At 43.2% G+C, this 20,881-nt stretch overlaps 1 protein-coding gene across 8 annotated transcripts in view; it reads left to right on the top strand.

Moving 5' to 3' along the window:
- Positions 1-20,881, top strand: part of PDGFRA (platelet derived growth factor receptor alpha) — a 47,742-nt gene that overhangs the window by 10,437 nt on the left and 16,424 nt on the right. For all 8 annotated transcript variants that reach the window (XM_081237743.1, XM_081237738.1, XM_081237740.1 and 5 more), the window contains exons 2-16: positions 260-320; positions 1,575-1,892; positions 5,547-5,807; positions 7,054-7,184; positions 9,153-9,324; positions 9,418-9,607; positions 12,765-12,880; positions 13,813-13,939; positions 15,000-15,193; positions 15,976-16,070; positions 16,291-16,423; positions 18,121-18,225; positions 18,610-18,720; positions 18,965-19,118; positions 19,989-20,155. In XM_081237743.1, coding sequence (XP_081093869.1) covers positions 272-320; positions 1,575-1,892; positions 5,547-5,807; positions 7,054-7,184; positions 9,153-9,324; positions 9,418-9,607; positions 12,765-12,880; positions 13,813-13,939; positions 15,000-15,193; positions 15,976-16,070; positions 16,291-16,423; positions 18,121-18,225; positions 18,610-18,720; positions 18,965-19,118; positions 19,989-20,155 — 2,323 coding nt within the window. In that variant the 5' untranslated portion in view covers positions 260-271. The remainder of the gene's footprint in view (positions 1-259; positions 321-1,574; positions 1,893-5,546; positions 5,808-7,053; positions 7,185-9,152; positions 9,325-9,417; positions 9,608-12,764; positions 12,881-13,812; positions 13,940-14,999; positions 15,194-15,975; positions 16,071-16,290; positions 16,424-18,120; positions 18,226-18,609; positions 18,721-18,964; positions 19,119-19,988; positions 20,156-20,881) is intronic.

Here is a 20,881-nt window from a genome sequence, read left to right as displayed (position 1 = left end):
ATCTTACTGTTTTAACTGTGAATCTTAAACCAGGATGTTGTTGACTAAAATGATACTGTTAACATAAAATTGATGACTAATAAGAACGTGCTGTATAAAAAAATAAATAAAATAAAATTAAAAATAAATAAATAAAAAGGCAATTTAATAACTAAAAAAAGAAAAAGAAATTTTCCATAGTGCAAAGCACAAAGAGAACTAGGCTCATGGGTTGTTTTATTGACTAACATTGTTTCTGTCTGACTTTCGACTTTTTCAGTTTTCCAGAACTATGGGGACTTCCCATTGGGCACTCCTCGTCTTAGGCTGTCTCCTCACAGGTATGGATCACACAGGCCTATCTGAGTTCATTGTCCTAGGGGAAATCTTTTTTTTCCCTAAGTTCTGTGCTCTGCGGGTATATGACCTATACTGTGCATACTGCAAACAGTCCAAAAGAGTAAAGAGAAGTAGAAACCTATGGGACATTATCTAGAATGACCACAAACCTTCAGTTCTCTCTGCTGTCTAGGTGGAACATGCTTTAATTGCTACAAAATCTTAGAATCACCTTTGGCCTTGAAACTGAATTAATAGACTGTTTGACTGTTGGAGAAGCTTAGTAACTCTTTTCCAACAGGAGGATGCCATTGGGGCCATTTGTTGGAATATTTATTGGACTTTCTTAGTTTTCATCCAGATATTTATAAATTGCAGATGTTCACCATGACACCAGTGTTTTTCTAGTCTGAGGAGTTAACTTAAGCCTATTAGTCTCTTTAGGTCTTATCTGGATGGATATGGTAGAACTGAGCATTATCAGTGATTTAGGAGTTCTGAAGTCCACTCAGTATTCCCCATCTGCAGGATAGTGACCCAGGTGTACTTACCACTTCCCTGTTAACAAAGCTGATCAATCATAGTGGACACATACTGAAGTTGGCTGGGATTCCCACACCAGGCTCAGAGGGAGGTTAGAGAACATTAATGAATAATTAATTGAGTCATAATAATTAAGTCATAATATCTCCTCTACCAGTTTTATAGACAGAGGAAGCTAGACTGACATTTTAGGTTCTAAGATGAACTTAAGAGTTTTTGCTCTTGGGCTTGACTATTCTTTTTGAATTGAAATCCACATCCTTCTGCTTTGGTTTCTGGAAGTCATTAGAGAGGAGGCACGCCAGAGGGTAGAGAGGAACGGAAGATGCGTACTTCTTGAGCACGAATCTGCCTTGTGTCTTTACTGTCTGCGTTCCCTGTCCACAGTAAAGAACGCATGTGTGCTTGAGCTTATGCTATCTTGGGATATTTCATGGTCACACATAAGAGTCTAAAATATGGAGTTGGAGTCATACGTCCTCTGTGCATTGGAGTGTTTGGATGGGTGAATCCAGGGGCGCTTAGCGGGACTATTGAGGCCTTAGGAGCATTTGCTGCTCTCAGCAGATGCGGTGCTGTTATAATGGGGGGCCTTTCATGGGCATCCAGGCTAACGGATTTTTGCGTAGAAATGGTCATTGTTCATAGAAGCTGCTCGGGGTGAGACCGTCCTTTTGGACTGCATCCTATTCAGAGCATGTTTCCTTTTACAGGGCCGAGCCTCATCCTCTGCCAGCTTTCATTACCCTCCATCCTGCCCAATGAAAACGAGAGGGTTGTACAGCTGAATTCATCCTTTTCTCTGAGATGCTTTGGGGAGAGTGAAGTGAGCTGGCAGTACCCCATGTCTGAAGAAGAGAACCCCAATGTGGAAATCAGAAATGAGGAGAACAACAGTGGCCTTTTTGTGACGGTGCTGGAAGTAGTCAGTGCCTCGGCGGCCCACACAGGGCTGTACACTTGCTATTACAACCACACGCAGTTGGAAGAAAGTGAGATCGAGGGCAGACGCATTTACATCTATGTGCCAGGTGAGTTGCCTGGGTCCCCTGGACCAAGCTTATCGTCATCCCGTCTCTCCTGTTAATTGTATGAGAGTTTTTCTAAGTATAAAAATCATAAATTTTCATCGGAGAAAATTTGAAAACTGTAGGCAAACACACAAACTTAAATCAAGATCATTTATCATGCCGTCATCTAGAAATATTCACTGTTAATATTTTGGAATTGTATTAAGTTTTGAAAATCATTGTCACTGTGGCATCTTTTTTTTTTTTTTTTTTTTGCGGTACACGGGCCTCTCACTGCTGTGGCCTCTCCCGTCGCGGAGCACAAGCTCCAGACGCTCAGGCCCAGCGGTCATGGCTCACGGGCCCAGCCGCTCCGCGGCATGTGGGATCCTCCCGGACCGGGGCACGAACCTGTGTCCCCCGCATCGGCAGGCGGACTCCCAACCACTGCGCCACCAGGGAAGCCCCCATTGTGGCATCTTTTATTGGCATTGTGCAGAATGTCTGAAATGTACTCATTTCTATTCAGTTTGATCAAGTTCAACAAATATTTACTGTGTATGCTTTGTGTGACAGGCACTGCTAAGTGCTGGGGCCACAAAGTAGTTAGGTAGGCCTTATCTTGGACTTGCTCATAGTCATTATAATAGTTTCCAAATAACCATGCTATTTCTTAAATTCAGTAAAACATATACAGGCGTACCTTGGAGATGTTACAGGTTTGGCTCCTGACCCCTCATTAAAGCCAATATCACAATAAAGTGAGTCATACAAATTTTTTTTTTGGTTTTCCAGTGGATATAAAAGTTATGTTTGAATTATACTGCAGCCTATTAGGTGTGCAATAGCATTATGTCTTAAAAAAACAACGTACGTACCATAAGTTTAAAATATTTTATTGCTAGAAATACCATCATCTGAGCCTTCAGTGAGTTGTAATCTTTTTGCAATAGTAACATCAAATATCACTTGTCACAGATCACTGTAACAAAGATAATAACAATGAAAAAGTTTGAAATATTAACAAGAATTACTAATATGTGACACAGAGACAAGGACTGAGGGAATGCTGTTGGAAAAAATGGCACTGATAGATTTTCTTGATGCAGCATTGCCACAAACCTTCAATTTGTAAAAAATTCAGTATCTGCAAAGCGCAATAAAGCAAAGTGCAATACACTGAGGTGTGCCTGTATTTACTCTTGATGAGTTAGAATAGATTTTTTTTTTTTTTTTTTGTGGTACACGGGCCTCTCACTGTTGTGGCCTCTCCCGTTGTGGAGCACAGACTCTGGACGCACAGGCTCAGCAGCCATGGCTCACGGGCCCAGCCGCTCTGCAGCATGTGGGATCTTCCCGGACCGGGCCATGAACCCGTGTCCCCTGCATCGGCAGGCGGACTCTCAACCACTGCGCCACCAGGGAAGCCCAGATTTTTTTCTTTTTAATAAAAATTCAGGTGATGTTGTCTCTTGTCCTCCAAGAAGCACATGCCAGGATAGGAGTAAGGTGGGATTAAATATGTAAGGGTTTTACTAGGAGAGAGGCTTATGAGAGAAAATGGGGTGGGATCCAGCAGAGGCTGGGAGAGCTGTCTGCCTGCATTGTAAGTGTGACCCTGAATGAAGGAGAGTGGGAAGGAAGGTGGGGTAGATGAGTCCTAGACCTCTGGGCAAAGAAAGCTGGGGAGTCCTCCAGCCTAAGGAACCCCTGTTCCACACAGTCATTGTCTGGAAGCATCTCTGGAGGGCATGGCCTAGGGTTGTGATGGATTTCAGAGCCATGCCCTGTTGCTGGAGGAAGGTGTGGTGCTTTCCCACAGCAGCCACCCTAATTAACTAGCCTTAGCCGTGAGCTTGAGATGCATTTGGTCTGCCACCCTCCTAGCATTGCCTGGGTACTCCTTTGTAATGATCTATGTCTATATCTGTGCCTATATCTATATCTGTATCTATATATATTGGCTTCTTCCAAGGACAGTTGTTAAAAGAAGGACCACCATGTTATTTAAACATTGCATAGGTAACACATGATGGTAGGGGAGACTTGCATTTTAAAGGAAGCTCTGGCTGATGTGTAATGGATATCAAACTGGATATTATATTAAAATAGATATTTTAACCTGAAATTAACTTGCAGCTTTGTTTGCTGGAATCTTTGCTAACAGAGTTCAAGAATTTGGAACTCTAAACACAAATTCAAGTCATGGCAATTTTAATATATAGGTGGGTGAATTAAAGAGGAATACAGCCAGAGTACTTAGTTTCAAATAAACAAACATATAAACCATTTACAGCTCTTGCCATCTGTGTCATTTTAGCAGAGGTAGAGTCAGGGGGTTTCAGAAGTGTGTCTTCATACCTTTCTGTCTTTTCAAGTTTTTTAAATTGGCTCCTTTTCCTGCCTTCTGTAACTGTGGGTGCTCCATGGACCTAGACCCTCTTCACTTCTGTTCTGACAATCTTATCTGTATCAGCCTTCCTTCCTAGCAATCAAAAAATATTGTTTCAAAAAGGGTAGGTATTTAGAATGTCACCCGTCATTCCCACCATAAATACCGCCCTCCTCTCCCGTTGTGAAGGCAATGGTAGGAAGGTAGGTTTGTTAAAGGTCCCTGGGTCTTGGAGCTTTGATCTGCCTAAGATTGCCCAAAGAGTCTCCTTTTTTTAAAATTTAATTTAATTTTTATTTATTTATTTTTTGCGGTACGCGGGCCTCTCACTGTTGTGGCCTCTCCCGTTGCGGAGCACAGGCTCAGCGGCCATGGCTCACAGGCCCAGCCGCTCCGCAGCATGTGGGATCTTCCCAGACCGGGGCACGAACCCGTGTCCCCTGCATCGGCAGGCAGACTCTCAACCACTGTGCCACCAGGGAAGCCCCCTCTTTTTTTTTTTGGCTGCGCTGTGCAGCTTGCGGGATTTTAGTTTCCCGACCAGGGATCGAACCCTGGGCCCTTGGCAGTGAGAGTGCGGAGTTCTAACCACTGGACCGCCAGGGAACTCCCAGTCCAAAGGTTCTTCTTGTTCCTCCCTTGCCCTAGCACAAACATCATCTGGCTAGGCCCTGCATTGTCAGAGATCTTGTTTGCAGTTATGAAGAGTTGCACATCCTTTGCGAAACTGATGCTTGAGACTCTCAGTACTTCTTACTATAGTAGCTTAAGTATCTGCTTTTCTTTTGAAAAGGAAATTCTCAAGCTATGGGATTATACATTTTATTTATTATTTGAGAGTCATTTTTTTTGATAGGTAGGTTTCTGTACTACTTTTCAATAATACTGACTATAGGCCATAAGCATTGTCAAAAGCATTGCATAATTTAAAAGTTACAAGTATTTTCTCATGTTTTGAACAGACCTGATTATTTTGTTGCCCATTTTTTATTGTTTTTAGTAGTTGTTTAAATTTTTACCTCAGTTCCTGACTAATATTTATATTTATCGTCAGTATTTTTTATGAGGGTATAGGCAATTTGGTATTGTTCATACTTTAAAAAGTATGAACCTTCTAGCTTTTATGATGATTAATGTCAGTGGGGTGACACTTCTATATATATGTGTGAAGGTAAAATTCATACCTTTGAATTTGATTAATGGCAAAGGAATAATTTTTCTGCATATATGTGTAAAGATGAAATTAATCCCTAACATGTTTTTCTTTCTTTTTCAAACCTCAGACCCAGATGTAGCCTTCGTACCTCTAGGAATGACAGATTACTTGGTCATCGTGGAGGACGATGATTCTGCCATCATCCCTTGTCGAACGACTGATCCTGAGACACCAGTGATCTTACTCAGCAGTGACGGGGTGGTGCACGCCTCCTATGACAGCAGACAAGGCTTTAATGGAACCTTCACTGTTGGACCCTATATCTGCGAGGCCACCGTCAGGGGGAAAAAGTTCCAGACCATCCCATTCAATGTTTATGCTTTAAAAGGTACTTGTGCCCTCTCCCTCCTTCTTCTTTTTTTTCCTGTACGCAGGCCTCTCACTGTTGTGGCCTCTCCCGTTGCGGAGCACGGGCTCCGCATGCGCAGGCTCAGCGGCCATGGCTCACAGGCCTAGCCGCTCCGCAGCATGTGGGATCTTCCCGGACCGGGGCATGAACCCGTGTCCCCTGCATCGGCAGGCAGACCCTCAACCACTGCGCCACCAGGGAAGCCCTCCCTCCTTCTTAAAATAAGAGTTACAGGCAAAACGGTCAGATGCATGTAGGTTTTTTTTTTTTTTTTTTTTGATCTTAGTCCCTGGTGATGGGAGACCCCAAATTCTGATATGGGAACTTAGGATCCCACCTTTACCGTACAATGTTAAGCTGAGTTCTGTGGCTGTAACAGTACGAAGCTTAGCAATACCAAAGGCAAAAGCTTTCCTACCCCTGTAAGATTTTGTGTTTCATCAGTTGACTTCAAAATACTCTAAGGAATTCTTTTCTTGCATAAGCCTCTTACTGTTTAGTCACATTCCTGACTACAAAGGCCCTAACAACAAACACACACCTGTGAGGGTTGGACCCCTAGGTTAATTTTAGTAACTTAAGAAAAGTGATTTTGATTTTGAGAAAAGCTGGTGGTTATTGACTTCATCCCTTTGATGCGAGCGGTTAATGCAAATGGGAAAGTATAAACCATGCTTGGGGCAACAGATTTATCGAACACTTATGTGTAGGAGTGGCATTAGCAAGAGTGTGCCATTTAACCTTTGTGAAGGGCTTATTTTATGCCCAGCTCTGTGCTAGATTCTCGAAGTGCTGAGAATACCTGGGGAGCGGAGTGGGAGGGAAGAGGAGAATAAGCGATGGGGTGGGAACTAGTGCCTATAGGGGAGTGCAGGTCAGTAAAGCCTGAGTAGATCCATCAGTAAAGGCTGCTGCAGTCATAATTAACCCAAATTAACCCAAATGCATGTGGATTCAAATGTGGTCTTCTGTTTAATTGGAGTTTATTTTACTATTGTTATTGTTCTGTGTGCGTGCGTGCGTGTGTGTGTATGTGTGTGTCTTATTTTGTGCCAAATTATGTATGTCAACACAAATCAAGGCTTCTGAGATCTTCAATATTTTGTCTTGATCAAGGTGGTTTGCAAATTATTTTTCAGGGTCATCTTAAAAAAGCCCAAACCTTATAAGATCCTAACTACACTGTGGATATTTAGGTCCTTGTGTTTGTTCTTTTTTAAAATAGCAACATCAGAACTTGATCTGGAAATGGAAGCTCTTAAAACTGTATATAAGGCAGGGGAATCCATTGTGGTCACCTGCGCCGTCTTTAACAATGAGGTTGTGGACCTTCAGTGGACTTACCCTGGACAAGTGGTAGGTACCCTCACGACCCCTGGTGGCATGGAATGGACTACAGGAGGGGTCCAAAGACCCATTGCTGATGGGGCACGACATTGACCTCCTCTAGACCTCAGCTTCCCATCTCTAAGCTGCTCACTGACCAGATGGCTTCATGGCTCTTGAAGCAATGGGAGAGTCTGAGATGATGACAGCTTGACAGAATGCATAGATATTTCACACTGAGCCCTTTTTCTCATAAGTATGAAAGAAACCGGAAGGTTCTATGGCTACAAGATAACAACCAAAAAAATTAAAAAACGAATGGATTTTAAAATTTGCTGATTCCTGAGAGAGTCAGGAATTCTCCTTTTCTTGGCTCTCATGCCTTTGGGTTTTGAGGCATTTGATAATGTTGATTGCCTGCCCCCTTCTATTTCTGCTTTGTGGACACCCGTGATACTTCTGCCTCCTGCCTGCCTGGTCTTTCTTTGCATGGTTTTCTTCAGTGAACAGGCATAACTTGAGTCATTGAACAAAGATTTAATGATGTTTGCCAAATCCCAAGCACTCTGTTAAAAGCTGGCCCGTGTACAGAAAGAGGGAGAAGGAGGGAGGAATGGAGATGGAAGCAGGGAAGGGGAGCCACCGTGCTATCTCTGATCCCTGGGGATTTACACATAGGGTCTCATTCACTCTGTTTTTTTTTTTTTAATTGAAGTATAGTTAATTTACGGTGTGGTGTTAGTTTCGTGTACAGTAACCAGATTCAGTTATACATACATACATTCTTTTCCAGATTCTTTTCCATTATAGGTTATTATAAGATATTGAGTATAGTTCCTTGTGCTATACAGTAGGTCCTTGTTGTTTTCCTGTTTTATATATAGCGGTGCTTATATGTTAATCCCGGGTCTCTTTCATTCTAATGCATTGTGGTAAGTGTATATGAACCATTGTGAAAGGCTATGATGGTCCCACGCAGAAACAATTAACAGTGTTTAATGCAGGGCCCTCATGGAGAACAGAAAATATATATGTATATATATGCTTTTTTTTCCCCTTCACTCCTAGTTTGCAAATTTCGGCTCCTTCCTTGCTCTTTTTTTGGCATTTTATAGTGTCTCTTCTTTTATCCATTTCTCTCCCCCATGCTTTTGCTGCCCCTTTCCTTTCTCTCCAGAGCATCTGATTGGAAGTTGGGCATTTTCACATATTGCCTTATAAACCTCATGTATTGAAGAGACATTCATAGACCTATATATATATATATATATATATATATATATATATATATATTTTCGCTGAAATGTAAAGCTATCTGATTTTTCTGTTCATACCTGATTGCCTTTAATCCTTAAAACAGAAACATTTCATTTATTGGAGATCAATTTTTTTTTCCCCTTGAAACCAAACTATGTGCTGTTTGGCCCCAAATATATAATCAAAGTATTGGTTTATGAATCATAGTTTTGTTTGATATTAAAAATAATGTAGGCTTATTGTTGTAACTTCATAAAATTTAGAGAAACAGAGGAAAAGTCAATTCCCAGAACACCCCCATTATAATTTTAGGGAGATAAATCCTTTAAATACTTTATAAATGTAATAGTTAATAGCTACTATACTTTAAATAGTACTTTGTTATGTATTTTTCCTGTGGCAGTATAGCACAGACACCTTCCTATGTCATTAAATATCTTTTTAAAAAAGAATTTTCAAAGGAGTGAGCTTGAAAAAAACCTTTTTTTCAATTAGTCGTTATTTTTTAGGGCAGTTTTAAGTTCACAGCAAAATTGAGGGGAAAGTACCGAGATTTCTTGCATAGCTCCTGGGCTCACACGAGAGCGGCCTCCCCCATAACATCCCCACAGGGCGGTACACTTGTTACAATCCGCAAACCCCTATCGGTGCATCATTATCTCCTAGAGTCCATAGCTTACGTGAGGCTTCACTCTTAGGAGCTAGCTTGTTAAAGTCGGTTTCCCTCCCCTTTTTCTGTAGAAAGGCAAAGGCATCACAATGCTGGAAGAAACCAAGGTCCCGTCCATCAAATTGGTGTACACTCTGATGGTCCCTGAGGCCACGGTGAAAGATAGTGGAGATTACGAATGTGCTGCCCGCCAGGCCACCAAGGAGGTCAAAGAAATGAAGAAAGTCACCATCTCTGTGCATGGTACATTCTGCTTTCTAAGATGTCCATCGGCTGTGCTGCTCGGGGATCCACTAGGCAGTAATCATTGTTTAACGGAAACTTTTCCCTGTACAGAGAAAGGGTTTATTGAAATCAAACCCAACTTCAGCCCATTGGAAGCTGTCAACCTGCATGAAGTCAAACATTTTGTGGTGGACGTGCAGGCCTACCCCCCTCCCAGGATAGCCTGGCTGAAGGACAACCTGACTCTGATTGAGAATCTCACGGAGATCACCACTGACATAGAAAAGATTCAGGAAATAAGGTAAAGAAACACCCTTCCTGAGTATGCCTTTTCTTTTTATCGTGTATTCCTAGATAGACTGAGGTTTGTGCGTGTCTTACAACCCAAACCGAGAGTCCATATAGAAACTTTAGCAGTCAGAAATAGGAGAGAGTGGAAATCAAGTACCTTTCCAGATAACATTGCAACGCAGCAATAGTATGTTGGTAAGTTTATGATCAAACGAGAAAAAGAAGAACTGAAAATCTCTGCTCCCAATGAAAGATACGTTCCTGGATTCAGCAAGGGATGGAGGAAAGAAAGTAAAATTGGACCCACTTGTTTGGTGATTACAGTTCCAGGGCAATTAGCTCATAAACCTACATGAAACAAAACATTGCTGGCTTAATTTGAAACGCATTTGCCCCAGTGAGGCCTCCATGGGAAGTAAGAGTAGTGTCTGGTTCAATGCGGTTAGGAGAAGACATACAGTGGATAGTTTGGATCCCTGCCCTCGAGGAGGCGGGAGCCTGCTGTCATCTCTTAACCAGTGGTGGAGTTTTGGGTAAGTCACCCTTCAGCCTCAGTTTTCCCATCTATAATATAGGGTTAATAATACCTTGTGTCCTTCAAGGCGAGGAACTGGACCAGATGATATTTTGAGGTCTCTTGCAGTTTTTTTTTTTTTTTTTTTCTCTTGCAGTTTTAAGCTCTGATTAGAATTTAGGAGTAGAAGGTACCTCTTGAAGGGCTCAGCTAATCCAGCCCTACACCTTTGTCAGAAACCATCCCAGGCAGACACAGTCCTCTATTTCAAGCCTTCAGGGAAGAAGAGAGACGGAACCCCTCTCTCATCAGTTTGCTTAACCTCAGGATTTGCTTTCTTCTTTCTGAACTAAATTCCGTGTGTAATTGAGAAGCGAAATCTGGGAAAATGGACGTGGAAACCTCTGTGGAACAGTGATGGAAAAAGAAGTGGGATACTGGATCTGGAAGGCTTTCTGATGACACGAAATGGAGGTGCACAAAGAGGTGGGCAGTGCCCAACTTTCCACTAGGCTGTGAGGCCAGAGAGGAATAGGGTGATCCTGGCACAGCCAACACTTGAGACACCCCTCTGAGCGCTGTCTGCAAGCTACAGTCAATAGCGACGGTCAGACAGTGGTCGTCAGCTGAGTGGTCCAGGAGAGCGGCCTGTTCAGGTGCTTCGAGAGTTCCTCCAGCACATCTGATCCCCGTGATGGGCAAGGGAACATAGGATGCATATGATGGAGTGGTGTCTGGCTTACTTAAAACTAGTGGATCCGGGCTTCCCTGGTGGCACAGTGGTTAAGGATCCGCCTGCCAATGCAGGGATACAGGTTCAAGCCCTGGTCTGGGAAGATCCCACATGCTGTGGAGCAACTAAGCCCGTGTGCCACAACTACTGAGCCTGCGCTCTAGAGCCCGCAAGCCACAACTACTGAACCCGTGTGCCTAGAGCCTGTGCTGTGCAACAAGAGAAGCCACCACAATGAGAAGCCTGTGCACCGCAACAAAGAGTAGCCCCCGCTCGCCGCAACTAGAGAAAGCCCACGCGTAGCAATGGAGACCCAACAGAGCCAAAAAACACAAACAAACAACAAACTAGTGGATCCACCAGCTTCCTTGGCTGAACAAGTGCAGAAAATGAACGACAAAAGACTGTCTGGTCATTGGCAGCCAGGGGTGCTAAGGGGACTCTAAGGAAGTCCATTCCAGAGTGTGTCCAGTGTGGTGTGGCAGAGGGAAAGCCAGCCCAGCATGCTCTGCACAGGTCCCAGCACCTGGCATCTTGGGCTAGAAGACTCTACATTAGCAGGGTATTTTGGAGCCTCTGAAATGCTTTCCTATAGATTATTTCATGTAATTAATTCTCAAAATGACATTTGCATACAGCTTTCCAATGCTACACATGAGGAACCTGAGGCATGGACAGGTTCAGTCATGCCCCAGGTCTCCTCCCTTCATGACCAGTGCTCTTCCTCTCACTCCACCTTCCTTTCACTCACAGTTCCACACCGTACTGTCTTTTTTTAAATTATAAATTTGTTTATTTACTTATTTTTATTTTTGGCTGTGCTAGGTCTTTGTTGCTGTGCACGGGCTTTCTCTAGTTGCGGCGAGCGGGGGCTACTCTTCGTTGCGGAGCACGGGCTCTAGGCACGAGGGCTCAGTAGTTGTGGCTCGTGGGCTCTAGAGCGCAGGCTTAGTAGTTGCGTCGCACAGGCTTAGTTGCTCTGTGGCATGTGGGATCTTCCCAGACCAGGGCTCGAACCCATGTCCCCCGCCTTGGCAGGCAGATTCTTAACCATGGCGCCACCAGGGAAGCCTATCACACTGTGCTGTTTTGTTAATGACAGTCAAATGGGCCATTACTTTATAGATGCACTCACACACACGCGCACGCACACACATACTCATGGCCAAATGTCATTTATCATACGTGTAAGAAACCTTTTGGAGAAACTTCCCATTAATGAAGTATGAAGGACTATGTTTCTCTAATTTATTTATTTTTTAAGATGAATCTTGTGCTTTAAAATCATTCAAGCCTAAAGACAGTGCATTGTAAGAAACCTTATTCCACTCCTGTCCTCGTGTTCCTCCGTACCCCCTCCTCTCCACTCCCAGGGGAATACTTTTGTTAGTTTTGTTAGGTTCTTATGAAACCTTCCAGAGTTTCTTAAAGCAAATACAAGCAAGCAGGAATTTTATACCCTAGTGACCTCTTCCTATCGATACAGAGACAGTGTCCTCATTCTTTCTTCCAAGGATGTTCCATTGTTTGGCTAATCACTCAAATGATGAATATTTAGGGGAAGCAAGTATTTTTTTAGAAGGTAAAAATCAAGGGTTAAAAAATAAAAAGGAAAGTTGGTGGGTTTATTCCCATTTAGAAGTCTGGCCTTAGCAGAGCTGACTGCTCTTGTAGCCACATCATAAGCCATTGCTCATCTCAGGTTGTCCCGTCTTATGTTTAAGAATTAAGTGTCTATGACTCAGACCTTCAGTACGTAGAAAGTGTATCAAAAATCCCAGAAAAGCAATGATATGGACAAGAAAAAAAGATGTTTTTACTTTTTTACAAAAAACAAAATTCGAATTGAATATGGTTATTACTTAATGATTAGAATTTATTTGGCTACAACTTGCTGAAACAAAGTCCTTTTCTTTTAAGGTATCGAAGTAAATTAAAGCTGATCCGAGCTAAGGAAGAAGACAGCGGCCATTATACTATTGTAGTTCAAAATGAAGACGATGTGAAGAGCTATACTTTTGAACTCTTAACTCAAGGTATGTAAGGGCCGTATAAAGATAATGCCAGCTCAGTGGATGCATGACTGAGAGTCTCCCGAGGAGAGCCTGGCACTTTTCCCCCAGGTCATGGAGGGAAAAGCAGCCCTTTTAGGGGAGAAGCAGGGACTGTAGATGTCACATGTCAGGGATCGCTTTGTTGGACTTATAAGTCCACATAATTCTGGGAGGTTCCAGGCTAGTCTGGAATACTTTGGGAATTCCTAGGCTCCACTAGCTTCCTTACCATCTGCTTCTCAATGTGGTCTGGGAAGAGTGACATGATGCTTTTTGGTCTGGATGACCTTAGATTGTTCCAGAGTGTTTGGCCTTTTTGCTTTGCTTTCCTTGTAGACCTCGTACAGTGGCCCTTCCCAGAAAGGAGTACCCAAGTCTTTACATTCTGATTCAGAACCTACTCACCTACCTTGGGCCACATACTGTCTTACGTGGGCTCATTTGACCCTCACAGTCCATCTATGATACAAGTATCAGCATATTTCTAAATTATTTGATCCCAGGTTAAAAAAAATCTTTAAAACCTAATAATATCCCATAGATGCACTTTGGTAAACACTGCTTTAGATTATACCATTTAGATGAATCCATTAGATGATTCCCAAGCTATAATATAATTTTAAGAGCCTTCTTGCCTTTCAAGCCAAATAACCACAGGGGCTTTTTGCTTTCTTCACTGAGGATTTAAAACACCACGGGGCACAAATGCCAAATCACTGAAAATGTGACCATGCTCTTACCCAAGTGGGTCTGTCCAAACTGGAGTGTTACTGTGCACATGACTCAGTGGCTGCTTGATTTGTAGGTTTGAATGTCACGCGGACAAGTTCTGAACTCTTGGAATTCCACTTCGTAATTCCCAGAAGTTCTGGGACACGAACCATTCAATTCTGACTTCTTTTCACCTCTTGCAGTTCCGTCATCCATTCTGGACTTGGTCGACGACCACCATGGCTCTAATGGGGGCCAGACAGTGAGATGCACAGCTGAAGGAACCCCTCTTCCTGATATTGAGTGGATGATTTGCAAGGATATTAAGAAGTATGGAAATCACACATTCCTTTCCCATTTGTGGTCAGAATGTTTCTTCCTTGGGACAAAGGACCTCAAGTGCATTTTACTTCTTTTGCTGGCCCTTTTTTTTTGTGTTTGTGATTCTTATTTGGCCTTAGTCTCATAAACTACAAGATAGGGTTCCGAACATGGACCTCGTGTGTGTGTGCATGCAGGTGCGCATGCACGCAGGTGCACTTCTGTGTTCTTGAGTAGCTGTAAGAAGGTCGACAGCTTTCAGCAGATTCTCAAAGGGTCTCTAATCTGAAAAGTGCATGAATCTAAAGAACTGCTGTAAGAGGATTTTTACTACCCTGGCCCACAGTTTCACCTCACGTTTCATCTGTGGTGAATGTTATTTGGTGGCTAGACTGGCATGTGAAAATAAATGAAGGTACTGCCCAGGTGACTTCTCACTACTTGCTCTGTGGCGGGAGTTAAGGTACCCGTCCCTCCTTGAGCCCCCATCCCTCACCCTTCTCCGGTGGGCACGTGAGCAGCACATTTGCACTCCCACCTGTAGTGACTGCTGTGCTCAGAAGCCTCATTGCTTCTCCTGGAGACGGGGACTCCTAGACCTACGCCCCCCGCAGGCCACAAGGCAGCAGACTTGGATCCAGACTGGAGCTGGAATCGAGGTCTAACCCTAGTGACACCTGAGGGAGTCCTCACAGTGTGGGTGGAGAGAAGGGAGGGCAGCAGGCCTTTTCGGAGGGGTGGGACGTTGGGATAGTTAAACATTCTTGAAGTCCAGGTTGCTCATGGGTTCAAGGCTTGGGATGGGTAGTTCTGTTGGATTGAACTTGTTTATCTCTGCCTTGTCTTCACAACCAGTTAACTTTTAAATACCCACATGGAGCTTATTCTCTCTTGCAGAACAAGGTGTTGAATGTTAATCTGCACATAAAATAAGAAAATCGACCTGTAGCCCCCCAAATGCAGACAAAGTCAGGGCTGCTTGCCGTCTTAGATGATGCTCACTGCTCCACCCACCCCCATGACTCCCCGTAATTGGCTCTATACCTATACCCTTTTTCTCCGTCTCCAGATGTAATAACGAAACTTCATGGACGATTTTGGCCAACAATGTCTCAAACATCATCACGGAGGTCCACCCCCGAGACAGGAGCATGGTGGAGGGCCAAGTGACATTCGCCAAAGTGGAGGAGACCATTGCAGTACGATGCCTGGCTAAGAATCTCCTCGGGGTGGAGAGCCGAGAGCTGAAGTTGGTGGCTCCCAGTGAGTAGCCAGTGGGTCAGGACAATGCTAAGTCAGCAGCTGAGCCCTTCCTCTCTCAAGTGGAACTTTAAATCCCAGATGGGGTCCTGTAGGAATGAAGGTCCCTCGGTGGAAATTCAGCTCCGGATGCTCTTAACGGGCCTTCTCTGGGCAGCTCTGTGGGAGCCCTTTCTTTCAGATTCAAATCCCAAACCGCGTTGTGCAGAGGCCCCTCGGCATTTTGCTTGTCTAACCGTAGAGCTACCCAGTCTCTTTGGTCTGAGCATGTGGGGATGGAGGATGGGGAAGAAGGATCTTCCGCCTTGTTGCTCTTCATAACAGTTGAGACAGGTTGAATTCTTAAAACAAAAATCCATGAAGCCAAAAGCAATATAAGTAAACTGCAACCTTTCAAAATAACTGAACTTGATTTTCTGAACTTATGTTCTAAACTTACGCTACTAATGGTAGCTCTCAATCTCACTTATTAATATTTATATTCCAATTCATATTTTGTCCAGAAGGTTAATGTTGGAGGACCTTTGGGGAAAGTATTTTGTTCCCAACTGAATTTTGTCCCTTTCCCTTCTAAGGGAAGAGCTGGAGTAGTTTCATGCATGTAGATAACTGAGAGATGGTCTTGCCCATCCCCCAAGAAAGCCTGGCAGCTCTTTTGCTTCTCCACCAGTAGTGAAAGATTTCTGGCCCAGAAACAGCCACCCTGCCTTCCTGCCCTCCCGCATGTTTGTGCAAATTCTCCACCGTGCCTCTCTCTCTCTCTCTCTCTCTCTCTCCTCCTCTAGCTCTGCGTTCTGAACTCACGGTGGCGGCCGCAGTCCTGGTGTTGTTGGTGATTGTGATCATCTCACTCATTGTCCTGGTTGTCATTTGGAAACAGGTAGATATTTTTTTTAAAAGAACTAAAAATATTTGAAACCAATAAGAACAAGAAGAAGAGCAACCTAGTTCAGGGCTTGGCACAAAGAGGGAGCTCAGTAACAACATGATGAGTGAACGTTGTTGAATCCTACTGTGTCCAGTCATTTTGCTGCTGCGGTTAAGCTTTGGTACATTCGGACGTTGGTAATTCACCAGTTACCTGTCCTGGTCATTTATAGAAACCAAGGTATGAAATTCGTTGGAGGGTCATTGAATCAATCAGCCCCGATGGACATGAATATATTTATGTGGACCCGATGCAACTGCCTTATGACTCGAGATGGGAGTTTCCAAGAGATGGACTAGTGCTTGGTAAGCTCCTACTGGGGTGATCTCCCAAGACTCCCTTTGATTTGTACGCAACTTTACTCTTTACAGGCCTGTGGAGGAATAAAGGATCTGAGCTTGTGCTTAGTAAAAGCTAAGCATTAGAAATTGGCTTTCAGAAATATTTTTCTCTCTTGAAAATGAGTTCATTGAATCACAGCAATGATTTGTTTTTACCTCCTTCCCTAGCAAATTACAGTTAAAGAAAATTTTACAAAGGGAGAAAAGAATATGAGGAGGCCTGCCAAAGATACCCATCAAAGTGGCTTTGCTTTGGAAATGACACCAATTGAAAATGGGACGAATTTCTACAACTGAAAAGGAACAGATGAGAAATGAATGAGGACAATCGGAAAATATATTTTGACTCAGTACATTCTCAGGATTATTAGATACTTCTTTAAAATATAGAATATAAAAATATAGGTTCCTTTTAAAACAAACATGAAAAAATCATCAAGCCAGCTTATCACAAACTTTTCAAATATTTCAATCTTGGGCTGAGACCCAGAACATGAAGCTTTAGTCCAAGGGATTTTTTTTGTTTTTTTAAAATCACATTCTGAATGAATGAAAACAGGACAAAGACAAATGAAAGTTAGAGCTAGAGGTTATGTCATCATGACTATTCTAACAGTATGTACTTCAGAGGATGCCAAAGGCATTTTAAAATTATCCACTTGTCTCATTCCAAAATACAGCCAAGTTAGGTCTTCTTACAGAGTTACTTAAACTGAAATCCAACAAGACACCCTATTCACATACGTATACCTGAGAACTAAGCTTTCTTTATTATATTTTCTCCCTTGTTTTACAAAAAGGGATGAGGAGCTTAGGGAAGTTAAAAAGTAATAAAATGTGGAGAAAAGGGGCAACATCCCTAACGTACCAAGAGGCATTCCTGTGTCTCTCTGCTTCTGTGTATTGTCAAGTTGCTAGGGAAGCAGTACCTTTCCAGGAACAGTTTCCAGCCATGCAGACATGCAGTCACAGGCAGTGTTGGCTGTTAGTGCCCTTTTATGAGCCGAGTCTTTCCCTGGCTTGGCAGAAGCATCTGTTTTAGACTGTGAGCTCTTTTAAGAGTGGGGACCAGAGCTTCCATTTCATTTTGTATCTCCCAGCGTGTGGCAAAGTGTTGTGCTCCTAGGGCATGTTTAGCCTTTGCCCTTCCTAGTCTTCCTAAGAAACAGGCAGCAAGGGAGCCAGCCCGAAGTTGTCTTCATCACTGCTTAGAATCCGTGATGTCTTGAATACTGAAGTATTTCCAGTGGATAAAGGCTTATTGATGCAAAAGATGCCCCTGTTTGTGTGTGGAAAACAGAAGGGTAGAGAACCAGGAGGTTTGGGCCAGAGCCACAGAAAGCAAGTGCCACAGAGCCCACGATTTGGCCCGGTTCTCCAGCTGGTAGACAGAGTGCTCACACCAGGGAGGGATACACCCTCTTTCTTCCCGCCTGTGTTTTCCTTTCCTTTGCAAGTGTTATTTGACAAAAGCAGTTAATACTCATTTCCTTCCCTGTGGGCTCAATTCTGGTTTTGACATGATGACTTGGAGGAATCATTATGCTTCCTCCATATGGGAGAGACACCACCCAGCTGTGTACCCATGAGCGCTGGCCGCGGTAAATGAAGCTGATGAGATGCCTGATTCTGCATGTGTTGATGGTGCTGGTTGCCCACAGGTCGTATCCTGGGCTCTGGTGCATTTGGGAAAGTGGTTGAAGGAACTGCCTATGGATTAAGTCGGTCCCAACCTGTCATGAAAGTAGCAGTGAAGATGCTAAAACGTAAGTGCCCCTTTCTGGGGATTTTTTGAACATGGAGATATTAAGTAAATTGCTCAAAATCACACAGCCAGTAAATGCCAAATTTAGGACTAGATCTTGGTTCTTTTGACTCTAGGTTTTATGCATATTTAGACTCTTTTGTCAGTTAGTTTTATTTAGATTGTTCTTGTTGCCTATATGTTGGAAAATCAAGAGTTATTTTTAGTGGCTTCTTTTTACCCTGAAGACTAGGGATTAGTTATTAGCATCTAGACTGAGTCACTGTTTCTCTTTTAGACTGTTGTTAAATAAAATGATGTCCAATCATAGGATTAGCCATGTTTTTGGCTTTTTCTGGGTAGTAAATAGTTTAGTTGACTGATATGTGATTTATTTCTTCAATAGCCACAGCCAGATCCAGTGAAAAACAAGCTCTCATGTCTGAACTGAAGATAATGACCCACCTGGGGCCGCATTTAAACATTGTGAACTTGCTGGGAGCCTGCACCAAGTCAGGTAGGCTTGCTCACCTGGGAGTAAGGATTTTCATAGAACACTATGGTTGTGAAGACTGTCTAGGCTTTTAAATTCCCAAATATGCCAGCAAATATAAGTCCCTTGAATGGAGTTGTTGACTGGATTCTATTGAGGGAAGCTCACTCTTCTTGAGCAGCATCTCTTACCAGTGTAGACACAGTAATTCATGGCTCTTCTTTTCTTCATTTTCTTGCTCATCTCCAACTGGTTTTGGACCCCACAGGCCCCATTTACATCATCACTGAGTACTGCTTCTATGGGGATTTGGTCAACTATTTGCATAAGAATAGGGACAGCTTCTTGAGCCGCCACCCAGAGAAGCCAAAGAAAGAGCTGGACATTTTTGGATTGAACCCTGCTGACGAAAGCACACGAAGGTAGGTGCAAAGAGAGACGCTGTTGTGAATCATTGTCTTATGAGCTTCACCAGTGGAGAGAACCCATGTCCTCATAAAGGCCATGTCTGCAGATTCAGTGCCAGGAGGTAGCAAGACTTAGAGTCAACTACCCTGCTCCATCATCCTGTAACATGGTGCTGAGAGATACCTGATGTCTGCAGGTGTTTTGAACCAGGATATCATGTTGGGGATAGGTTTGCTGATAGGTTTGAATGAGAGTGAGAGTTGGAATGGTTCTGGGAACCAGTTTGCTGTTTATGTGTGTTCTACTTAAGACCTCTAAATGCATCTCTGGCCAGGGATGCCCCAGTACTCATATCTTATGAGAAACTATCTGAGGATTTCTAAGTTTGAGATACTGGTCCTTGCTGAACCTTGCCTATTAGTCAAGCCAATGAAGTGACGACCCCCACTGTAGAAGTCTAAAGTGGCTAAAAAGATCTCTGTAGATACAAAGTTCTGTAAGATCAGAAAGGACGTGAGTTCACTTCATATTAATTTACTCAATGGACACCAAATTGGTGCTAAATTTATTGAGTAGCAGGATTTGTCTGCCCAAGCCACTTGGTCACGTGGTGCAGGTTTGTGGCCCGTGAACTGAAAAACAGAACAAAGACAGACACAGCTGATTTGAGATGGTCCATGTGTTTGTGTGATCATTGATTGATGCTCATCTCCCCGACTAGACCACCCTCATGAAGGGTATGGGTGGTTGTGCTTTTGTTCCCCGTGCTGCCCCCATGGCCACCACTGCCTCGCATGTGGTGGGTGCCTAGTTGTCATCTACTGAATGTCAGGCGATCACTCCAGAGGACACCCTGGTTAAGGTTTCTTTTCCCGTTTTTACAGTTACGTTATTTTATCTTTTGAAAATAACGGTGACTACATGGACATGAAGCAAGCTGACACTACACAGTATGTCCCCATGCTGGAAAGGAAAGAGGTTTCTAAGTACTCAGACATCCAGAGAGCGCTGTATGATCGCCCAGCCTCATATAAGAAGAAATCCATGTTAGGTAAAGGTGTCTTTTCTTATGCTTTGGGTGTTGTAATCTTTCAGTGGTTTAATGTGATACCTAAAATACTCAGAAGATGGTGAGCAGGCCTGGTAAGTAGGACCGCCAGGCCACATGGTTCCTAACTGCAGATCTGCACAACTGAGTCTATGACATGTTTTTGAAGGTCTGTGGCCTGTGAATTGAAAAAAGAAAAAGAATAAAGATAGACCTAGTGTAATACATTTTTCAGACTTTAAATGTAATTATTTTATTTTATTAATTTTATCTTTTTGTCCAGTTTTATTGAGATATAATTGATATACAGGACTGTGTAAGTTTAAGTTGCACAGCATAATGATTTGACTTACAAACATCATGAAATGATTACCACAATAAGTTTAGTGAACATCCATTATCTCACACAGATGCAAAATAAAAGAAAAAGAAAAAAATTGTTTTCCTTGTGATGAGAATTCTATTTACTCTCTTAACTTTCATATATAATATACAGCAGTGTTATTTATATTGATCATGTTGTACATTATATCCCTGTAATGTACATTTTAAAATGTAGTCGGGGCTTCCCTGGTGGCGCAGTGGTTGAGAGTCCGCCTGCCGATGCAGGGGACGAGGGTTCGTGCCCCGGTCTGGAAGGATCCCACATGCCGTGGAGTGGCTGGGCCCGTGAGCCATGGCCGCTGAGCCTGCGCTTCCGGAGCCTGTGCTCCGCAACGGGAGAGGGCA

The sequence above is a fragment of the Mesoplodon bidens genome, assembly GCF_964165515.1.
Source record: "Mesoplodon bidens genome assembly, chromosome: 1".
NCBI lineage: Eukaryota > Metazoa > Chordata > Mammalia > Artiodactyla > Ziphiidae > Mesoplodon > Mesoplodon bidens.
The sequence above is the reverse complement of the archived record's forward strand: the minus strand, read 5'-3'. Positions and strand labels throughout refer to the sequence as shown.